Source organism: Meleagris gallopavo, chromosome 5 (genome assembly GCF_000146605.3).
Source record: "Meleagris gallopavo isolate NT-WF06-2002-E0010 breed Aviagen turkey brand Nicholas breeding stock chromosome 5, Turkey_5.1, whole genome shotgun sequence".
In the NCBI taxonomy this organism is placed as follows: Eukaryota; Metazoa; Chordata; class Aves; order Galliformes; family Phasianidae; genus Meleagris; species Meleagris gallopavo.
In genome coordinates, this window is record NC_015015.2 from 43,322,700 (window position 1) to 43,333,724 (window position 11,025).

The window sequence follows — 11,025 nt, forward strand, 5'->3', positions numbered from 1 at the left end:
AAGAAAAAGACGACCCCACAATAGAAGTACACCAAGTAAAACCAAAAATTTTACCTAGCACTGTCTCATATCTTTTTCCAAAACAAGGTAGTAATGACTGACTGTCCTGACAGGATCTATGACCTACATTAACTTCAGCATTCACTCTTTCATACCTTTTCCTTTTTTGAGAATCAGTGAATAACTCCTTAACCAAAACACAAGCAGATACAGTAATTCATCAGCAGTACAGATTTTAACTCATTTTTGCAAGGGAATACTCAAGGTTCAGAGTATTCACTCTTTCAGTGATCAGACATCACTTCAGTTGGAGAATTACAAAGACTATTTAAATGAAGTATACAGTTTATTTACTAAGTCATTCAAGTAAGTTCATATAGCACTAAAAGAAAATCAAGTTGTAGTCAGTTTCCCTATCTTTCTTGACTACATCTGCAATGCTCTAACAACACATATGAATCTTTCTACCTCATCTACCAAAATCCATAGGGAGCTAGCAACCTTTTCATTCTTTTTCTTTTAATGAAGCCTTTTAAGACCACCTACTAATTTTTCTTCCAGAACAAAGTGTTCACTCAAACAGCGAATGCAACTCTGATCAAAAGATTTTCAGATGAGAAAGCAACTGTATATCTAAACTATTCACGCTAAGAATTATAAACATAACTACACAGATATCCAATTGACAAAAAACAGACAATTCAGTCATTCCTAGCAGAATGGTTACTAAGGCATTTGTGTTCTCTGTACTCTCAGACACATTGTTTGAAGATTGACAACCTTCAATATTTACTACACAGTTTCTTTCATCTTTAAGTAAACACAAAAAACTCAAAACAAGCCTAAGATAATGCAGAAGACATGTATCAACACAGCAGACTTACGCATTCCACTGCACTTCAGACAAAAAACATACAGGACTCAATTAACAAGAAAAAATGCTAATTGCGATGCATGATCCAATAGATTGCTTCCACAATAATTCAGTGAACACATTCAGATTAAACATCTACATATATACCATTCTATAATATTTAGGATAGTTAGAGGACTGGAATTGTCAGAAAAAATATTAAAAATAAATTAGCACTTCAACAATAAGTATTAAAATGAAGATCAAAGTTAATGAGTAGGCTAAAGTGATATTAACCAAATCAAAATAATGTAGGATACAAGTAGAACTGTTAAATAAGACAAACGTATATTAAAATGATTAAGTCAGGAATCCTAAAGATTAATATACTGCACAAGAAATAGGATGTCATAATAGAAATCTAAGAGTTCTTTTAAGTATTTTTTAAGATTTAAAAGCAATACATAACACCAACATGATTGCATCTATGCAGTAAGAAAAAACAGTGTTGAAGACATTTAGATACAAGATCTGTTACTCTTATCTATTTTTTCCTCAAGATGAATCATTTATAATACACAATCTGCAAATAAATTCTATATCTCACTTAAACATGGACTTAAACTGAGATGTATTGAAGCAGAAGGCTAAAGTGTCCTCACCCCTTCCCGAACCTTAATTCATCACTGCAGCTAAGACTGTACACAATACAAAGTTATTATCCATACCAATTTCTCCAATAGCTCTTACCTAAGCCCATTTTGTGATTAGACTAACCAAGTTGTTGGTGCTCATGAAATATTAAGTATTGTTTAGATATCAGAAATTATTTCACACTTAAATAACTTGTCATACTGAGCTATCCTGCATGAAAATTAATTTTTATTCAACTACTTTATTCAGGCCAAGTTGTTTCTTCTTGCATGCAAATACCAGCATATGAACTTTTTAAGATAAAGCAAAGGCAAAACCAGACTGTTTTATACAATGTTAATGACATTATACTAGATGTTTCTATTATTATTTCTAAAGAGAAACAGTAGCATAAAGAGTTTAAAGTTTAAGAATATTGCTTTGAGACTGAATTCGTAGTTCCTACATGTTTAAGTACTCTTTCATAGTAAATGAGAAACAGAGAACATTTGACAATGCAGTGTGGTACTCTTCATATTCAGATGTCAGTATCTGTATGGCAGAAATCAACAGGCTTCTGGTTTTCCTAGAAGTCACATGCATTTACTTCTTTTCACTCAAACACTGCTTAGGAAAAGTGTTTTGTTTTTTGTTTGTTTGTTTTTCTCTTTGTTTAATCTGCTATGGTTATTTTAATCAAGAATTAGTACATTTTTTATTATAAAGCTTCTTTTAGATTCTAAACTGGCCTAGATAACTGGAAATATATAACAATAATCACATGGAAAGAGGGATCAAGCAAACGCTGAAATACGATGCTTCCTAGCCAGTACCTCCAATTATAAAACCATCTGAAATCCATAAATGTATGTTAGTACAATTCTCTTTGATAACTCCAAATTTAGTATGTGACTGCTGATAACTTGTGTACATTCTTAGTAACCTAGATACTCCAAAGTGGGAGAAGTTACTAGAATGAATTCCACTTGCGTAAGCATGCTTCTGTAGACTTGGAGAACTTGCAAGAAGCAGGGTGGACAGGGGAAGAAGCGTGAAGAAAAAACAGAAAGGAAATCATACTAGCACTGCAATGCATTTGCAAGAGCATACTCTTGTCTCATCTGACTTCTGCAGGTGTGGACTTTTAAGTAAGAGCGCTACCCAATTAGCATGGAAACAGGTATAAAGCTATGCAATTACACAGGCAAAAATCATCTCTTATAAGTACATCAAGTCAGAAGTATAAATTAACAGGTAACTTACGTAATGTGAACCATATTCAAGGAATGATCACATACAGAGCACAAAATGAAATATCAATTGCTATGTGTAAATGGGACATTTTAATCATGTTTGAGCTTGGTATCTCAATTACAATAGCAAACATGAAAACTGTAGTCAAGTGCAGGCAACTTGTTAGGTTTTGAAAGCTAACAATGAAACTGCAGTTACTTTTCTCCTTTCTTTTAACAGTAGAAGTGTTTCAGTTTTTCGACAAGGAAGATGAAAATTCATAGAGCAGAATGAGAAAAAAATAAGGGTAAATGAATACACTTCAGTACAAGCTGAAAATAGAATGGATTAAGTCAGAGAACATTAAATGACCAAGCAGCAAGACTGTATTAATTTCAATTATGGAGAAAGAGGAATCAGATTCAGTGTGAGGAAAAGCTGCCAGGTATCCCTGATGCTTCTCCAAGTCTTCACATCATAGAATTACAGAATGGCCTGGGTTGAAAAGGACCTTAAAGATAACCTAGTTTCAATCCCCATGCCAACCACTTCACTTTTTCTTGTACTGTTTATAAAGAACATCCTAAAGGTGAGCACAGATGAGAAACAAGAAAACTTCTTAAAGCCATCTGTTCTGAGACTTCTAAAGAAGGTTCTGATACATTGTGATACGTTTTATCATAAGAAACATTCCCACCTCATTCAAGGCCTAGAGGACCACTCAGTGTATTCCATCTCCTATATCTATTGCACAGTACTTTTTCTCAATTCTGAGCAGGCACTACTCTCTTCAGCCACACCTTCTACTTTACTGTCACTCTTCTCTGCTGAAAACTGTATCTCTTCATATTTCCTTGCTGGAAGCACGCTGGTCTGACAAACTGCTGCTAACTTTGTTGTGCTACTTGATCCTCCTCTTGGCTTCACTCTATAATTTAAGGGGAATATACTGATAGCATTTGTACTACTGCTCTGCTTCAGAAACTAACATTTCAAGTCCTAAAATGTTGCCCTCCAAAGCCCACCAGGCTCAATTAGGAATCAAAATATTCTAGAGGAAACTACCAGCTACCTATCTTTAGAAAATCCCTTTGTGGTATCTAACAAAGACTTTCAAATTTGCAGTCCTGTATTTCAACATCTCTGATACCTAAAGTGAAAATCAGAAAATATCTATTTTTAAATTCTCTCAACAGCAAAATCCTATGCAAGTTTGACTCTCTGAAATCTAAAAAGCATATCTGGAGATAAAACTGTACCCTACAAATAATTAATGTCAACAGTGATCACTGTGTTAGGTACTATGCATGTATTTAGTAAGAGATAAGCTTTTAACTTAAAAGCTTGCAATTAAGCTTATAAAAAGTGACACATATGTGAGAAAAATACAAGATAATAATACAATAATTATCATTAGCCTAAGTAAGAGTCATAGCATACCATTTGCCTAATAACTGCAAAGTACTAGCACAGACAAACATTTTAAAAAGGCATCTAAGAATGACAACCTAAGTGACTTTTCTGACTTCCATGGATCTCTTTTTGTACATAAAGGACAGCACAAGGGAGGTGAAGACATTTCAGGGAAAACTAGAACAGATAAAAGTGTCTAAAAAACCCTGGCAAGCCAAAGATCAACGAACTGAAAGCTTAAAACCCTGTAAACAAAGACTACTAGATAATGTTCTTTAACGACAATGTAGAGAAGACATTGTGATTTAGTGGTCATGCTGGATTCTGCCTTCACCTACTGGAAATTCAAATACTCACCTCATCAGTAAGAAACTCCTTACTCAGACCAAAGTCTGTCAGCACCACGTGGCCATCAGAATCCAGGAGAATATTCTCAAGTTTTATATCGCGATATATAATTCCCAACTGCAGAGAGAATTTAAATATTTCCGAATAATTGCAACCACATCAAAGAAACACTGAATGCATTTAAAGGTTAAGTAAATGAAATTCCCGTTATTTAATCTGACACCTCAATGCTTACACTCAAAAGGGAGAATTTTAAAGTGTCTTTGAAGAAAAACCTTTGAGACACTTGTCAATTCTCAGAAATTAATGCACTAGGTTTTGAAGATTGAAGCACATAATATATCCTTCGCATCCAGAAATAACTGACTACCGACTACTACTGAAGTAATTCTGAGAACATCTTTTAGCTTCAGAACTCTTTCAAAGAGCTGTTTCACTGTATCAAAACAAGGAGAATTGAACAACAGCACAACCCAAACACTGATCATGTTTACTATAAATTAGGTTTGCTGACATATTCAACCATTTGATAATTAAAAGTTAACCATGATTTGTCAATAACGATTCTTTTCACATAAGCAAGAATGTGTAGCCTTCAGCTGGTGCACATGAATACACATTCTATTGGAAAGTATTTTTAATGATTCAACTAATTTGCCCCATTTGTAAAATGTCTTTGCATTTAAGACTAAAGAAATTATCTTAACTTTATACAGCACAAAAAGAATATAGCTGTAGCACAAAATCAGCTTGCAGTAGCCACTAAAAGAATAAACTCACTTTACCTTGTGTAGATGTTCAAGTGCCAAAACGATTTCCCCAATGTAAATTTGCACCTCATTTTCTGAGAATCTCTCTCTTTGTGAAAGATGAGTGAAAAGTTCTCCTCCATTTATATAGTCTAAAAAGTAGAGCAAAGAACATGTAAATTCACTTTCTGACAACTTAATTTTCTTATTTAATAACTTAAAGCACCAATTAATATTGCAAGAAGATGTGCTGGGATCAGATGCTTTTATTGTATCATTTGAACTGCAGTATTTCATTGTGCTGTACAATACATAATTTCCTTCTTAGAGGGGTGACAGAATAGTGCCAAATTGAATAAGCAGCAAAGCCATAAAGTGAACATCAACTATCCATTAGTTATGAAGATTTCTTTTGCAAAAAATCCGCTTTAGTTTTTCAGAGAAACAAAAAACAGAATATCAGTGACACCTGTGTTATGAAATATTTAAGTCCAACAAGACACACTGACATTATAAAAGGCAATTCAAAAGAACAGTTATTGGGTAAAATAATCAGCTATATGCAATTACAGATTTCAACCTTCATAAGTGGAATGTGAATAGCAAAACTTATTCAAGGAGATTCCCACATACATTCTTATCTGGAAACCACACTTTCATTATCTACAGGACACGGTAGGGTGGTTTTTCCCACTCAGGGAGTGGAAAAAACAATGCTTCACTGTAACACAAACCCATTTTAGATATAAACTCACTAATTCTAGCAGAATACATTGAAGTCTTTCATCATTTATCAATGTAGAGCTGTTACAACAGGTCCAGAAGAGGGCCATGAAGATGAGCAGAAGGCTGGAGCACCTCTCCTGCAAAGAATAAGCTGAGGGAGCTGGGTTTGTTTAGTTTGGAGAACAGAAGACTAGCGAGATCTCATTGTAGCCTTCTGGTACTTACAAACATGAGGGAGACTTCTGACATGGCCCGACAGTGATAGGAAAGGGAGAAATATTTTAAACTACAGGAAGGGAAGATTTAGATTAGACATTAGGACAATTTTCACTTAGAAGGTTCTGAGGCACTGGAACAACCTGCCCCGAGAAGCTATGGATGCCCCATCCCTAGAGGCATTCAAGGCCAGGTTGGATGGGGCCCTGGGCAGCCCGATCTGGTGGGGGGCAACCCTGACCACAGCAGTGGATTGGTGCTACACGGGCTTTAAGGTCCCTTTCAACCAAAGCCATTCTGTGATCACACAAGCTTAAAGTTGATCTAAAAACTTGAATCAGCTCCAAATCCTGTGTTCTGGAAAACTGTTAGAAATGCAACTGTATGTCTGCAATTGATTCAGATTAAATTACTACTGCTATACAATCCAGCAGCACGCAGGCTTGTGGTAAGTATGACAGTAGAGTCCAATTCTAAAACCTCTAAAATCTGAAATTAAAATGTTGCTCATTCACTAAGGCCAGCTGAGTAGAAGGGAGACAGAAACTGTTTTCCCTGAAAATTCATAAGCCACTGAATCATAGAATTCTAATACTACAAAGAAGTAGTTTATAAACATTTATGTATGATTTTCAAGAAACCATTATATTATTTTGTCAAGGAAATCATGAAGCTCAGATGACTTTGAAAGTAGCTTTAGGCCACACAAAATAGGTTTCTTGGTTGTTTTTTTTTGTTTGTTTGTTTTCACTGTTATGAACAGTAGATAAGGAAAAAAAGACAGCCAGAACAACACACTACACAACTTTTCCCATTTCCTGCTAAAAAAAGAGACACACAATAAAGAAAAGGACATTTCTAGAGCAACCGTTACTTTAAGAATGGATTCATAAAGACTTTGTAGAATAGAAAAACACAAGGAACAAAGCCTTTAATTATACATCAGCTTTGAATTTTTTGCTTTAAACTTAACGTTCTGTTATGGTGGGAAGTAAATGCACACGCCCAGTCAGTGCTATCCACTGCATGATGTTCTTCAAAACTATCACACTCCAACCAATTTGCCTGTAATGAGCATGAAATCCCAACTTTCTAATTTTCCTTTAATACATTCTCATATCTCAACTCTTACCTTTATGATTTGTTTTTCAAATAATAATCTATGAATACCAGAATAACTGAAGACGATACTCTTTGTGATGAAGAATCACAAAGCTATTGGTGCATTTCCAGTTTTTGCTTCCTCTCTAGCATCCTTCAGCCTCTGACAGTACTTCATATATGCCTTAGTGTCCTTATCAAAGGAACCTGTGAAAACCATTCTTACACTTTTCACGAATTTTCATGAATCTAGTGAATACTTCATTTAAGCTCAAGTTCCTCAGGCAATGGTTTTATCCCACTATAATATACGAAACTATGGTAAGCATATAGAACACCTTCCTAAGAACTGACAGCTAGTGGGAGAGGTTCATACAACCAGCTTGCAAATGCTAGACAAATAGATGTGGAAAGCAAAGTGGCAAGGACAGAAGATTGTTCTAATAATCTAATAAAAATCGTTATACAGCATTCATTATCCAGCATCTCTTGTAAATGGACATTTAAGAAAGTTACAAGAAGAATTTACCAAAATGAAGTATAACAGTGTACAAAAGCAAGTAACAGATTAGAATTAAAAACTGTAAAAAGTGAAACATGCAGTATATTTGAAGTAGGAGGACCCCAGAAATAGAGTCACATTCAGTTGCTGCACCTTGCCAATAACCTCTGTGCCATACACACAATGGCATGATACAGAGAAAATAAACAATCATTTTAATGTTCATGAAAACATTTTCATTTGTAGTAGCAATTGGAGATTTTGCAGACAACTAATGAAGTGTTATAATAGTAAAAAAAAAACAACCTAGAAGATGCCAATTTTGTCTGCATCTAAGTGCAAGAAAATGATATTTTTAGTAATTTTCCATCTCTGTTTTAGGCAGTGACCACACCAGTAACTTACAACTAAACAAGTCTAATACTTTTATTTTTCCCCCTTTAAGTCACAGTAGAGGACTGAAGTTCAAACAGGAAAACCACAAATAAAGGCACTGTTGAAGGCAAACAGTATTTTACTTCCTATGCCCTCCCATACAACCTCCAAACACACAGTACTTAAGTCCACATGAAAAAACCCTAAAACATTAAGGAGATATAAGGATAGATTATATATTTGATTATCGTATTTTATTTTTCATTAATAAAATAGTTGAATCCTGAAAACTACTTACCTAAAATGAGATGAAGCTTTGTATCTGTCTGGAAGGCATAATGCAACGTGACCAAAAATGGTGATTGCCTAATGTGTTCCAATACTTGTCGTTCTGTCCTTGTGTGCTCAGTTGTTTTGGCTTTTTGAACTATTGTTGCTTTCTTCAGTACTTTCATGGCATACAACTTTCCAGCATCGTGGCCACTTACTTTCCTTACTAGGAACACTTTTCCATATGCTTAAAAAAGAAAGTGGGAAGAAAAACAGTTAGACTACAAATCTGGTAGATACCTTGATATTACTGCTGATTATTAATGTTACACAATATTTCTCATTTGGTCCTTATTTCAATTATTCTTTGTTATGCCAGCACCAAAGTTCCAAAAAGCTTTTGGAAGCTTTTTCAAAAAGCCAATGAATTCTTCCTGTTAGTATTTAGAACATTGGAAATTTAAGTCTGTTCTGGACCTAAAAGAGAGCAAGCTAGGGGAATGCTCAACATAAGTTTTCTGAACACAAGCAGGAAAAAAAGTCATCAGGATCAAAAGATAGATTCAGTGCTTTGGAAGTCTGGAATGACTAAGTGTTCTATTTACATATTGGTTAAAAAGACACTCCACATCAAAGTAATTAAAAAGAAGTAAATATGGACTTATTTTTTAATCAAAAGGTTCTTACAGACCAACAAATTTGACATCTCTACAAGATAAAGATGTAGAAAGAGCAGCAATTCAATTTAGTGCATATGTGAACAAAATAACATGAGAAAGAATGAGGGTTACATTTGAAGATGTAATTATTACTTCTATTAATAAATTCTTTAAAGAAATCACGAGGAAAGAAGCATAACATAGCTGACTTATCTAGGTTTCTAAAGTACATATCTTTTCTTACAAAAGAATCTCAAAAATATTAAGCAATTGCAGTTCAAAGAGGGGGGCTTCCCATCAATTAAAAACACATTAGCAGACAAAAAAAAAATCAAAAGGTTAAAAGCAAATATTCAGCTTTTAAGACGAAAAGAGAGCACCACAAGAATTTGTCCTGCATGATTCAGACATATGTGAACTAGAGTGAGGAAGTTAGAGCTAAGTACTACAACAGATATCAAAGCTGACTGCTAAAATGGCAAAAACTAAAATCAGTAATAAGTAGCTGAATAACAACATGGCAGATAAAATTCCAAACCAGTAAATTAGTAATCCATGTGAAGTAAGATAATCATCAATTGGACCTACTTTTCTAACTGTTAAAAATAAAAACTGCCATTACTATAGACCCCAGCGGCTAGTGATACTCCTAAGGGCAAATAGCATGGGAGACATTCAGTATAGTACGTACAGTAATAAAGGGGGAAAAAAATGGCACAGATACACCACAACACAAAACCAGAAATATCTACTGCTGTGGTATGAAATCTTCGTGCATTCTCATCTTGAGTAATGCACACTATTTCAGTCCTCCTTTCTTCTGCCCCCAGAAACAAAAAGTACAGAACCTCAAGTTGCAGAGATGAATTACACTGATTATTCTAAATACAAAGGGAACTGAACACAAAGTCTTTTTATTCAGCCTGACAAAAGTAGAATACCGAAGATGCTAAAAAGTTAATCCAAAAACCTGCAAGATGGTAAGCAAAGAGATAGTTTTCATTGTCCCTGCAAGTAAAACAACTAAAAAAATCATCAGGTATCAAAACTAAGACATGCACAACATAAATATTCAAATAAGCTTTGGAATCCGTAACATTATGTTGCAGATGTCAAAAGTGTAGATGACTTCAAAAAGGTTATATAAATCCTCAATGGCAAGGAATTTACAGAAAGTACTGCAGAACACACACAGAGTCTCCCGCTCAGGCAGGCCCCAAGCTGCAGCCTGCTACAGGCGTATGAAAAAACCATCACTGCATGCCTCTCCATGTTCATCCAGAGTCACGAGAGACAGAACCCTGAGCCAGCAGAGTGTTTGGCACAACCCCTGAGGGGCCATTATCATCACATCACATTCCCAATGAGAGCCCTCAAGCATCTCAAAGCTATAAATGCGCTACGTAGAATACACTGTCCTGATGGGAGACACTGATCTTTAAACACACTACATAGCATATACAGCTCCCAAATCACAACTGTGTGCAAATCCAGCTTTTTCCTAGATAGGGAAAAGTTTTGAGTTACCAAGTACTTTATTTATATCTCTACACGTTAAGAATGGCAGAAAAATAAAAATAAAAATAGGTTAGTTTCAAGCCTCATCTGATGTAGGTGACAGATATGAGATGGCAGGACTTCCCACCCCCTCCCCAGAATTTCAGTATTACACAGCACTCCCCAACTTCTGTTGCAGTTCTTCTGTAGCATGCCAGTAAGTTGGACTCAGCATCTAAGCTGGCCATCAAGAAACAGGTAAACACAGACCTACAAGATCACCACAGGAAAAAGGGCATGGGCCATAAAGCCTCTCATGACGGACAGGGACAAATGATCTGAATAAAAGTTGTATGCATCACTTTTCATGTTATTCACCTACTTTCCAATACTGAATGTTGAATTATTTTCAACATCTGAAAAACAGGTACTACAATTGATAGGATTGCT

The 11,025-nt window shown here is 35.1% G+C and overlaps 1 protein-coding gene across 2 annotated transcripts in view; it reads right to left on the reverse strand.

The window, feature by feature from the left end:
* Positions 1-11,025, reverse strand: part of RPS6KA5 (ribosomal protein S6 kinase A5) — a 63,032-nt gene that overhangs the window by 34,024 nt on the left and 17,983 nt on the right. Inside the window, exons 4-6 of one of the 2 annotated variants that reach the window (XM_019615835.2) lie at positions 8,448-8,666; positions 5,266-5,381; positions 4,490-4,597 (exon numbers count right to left, since the gene is read on the reverse strand). In XM_019615835.2, the coding sequence (XP_019471380.1) occupies positions 4,490-4,597; positions 5,266-5,381; positions 8,448-8,666 (443 nt within the window). Of the gene's footprint in view, positions 1-4,489; positions 4,598-5,265; positions 5,382-8,447; positions 8,667-11,025 lie in introns of those variants that run through there. The other variant, XM_019615836.2, reaches the window with a different exon arrangement.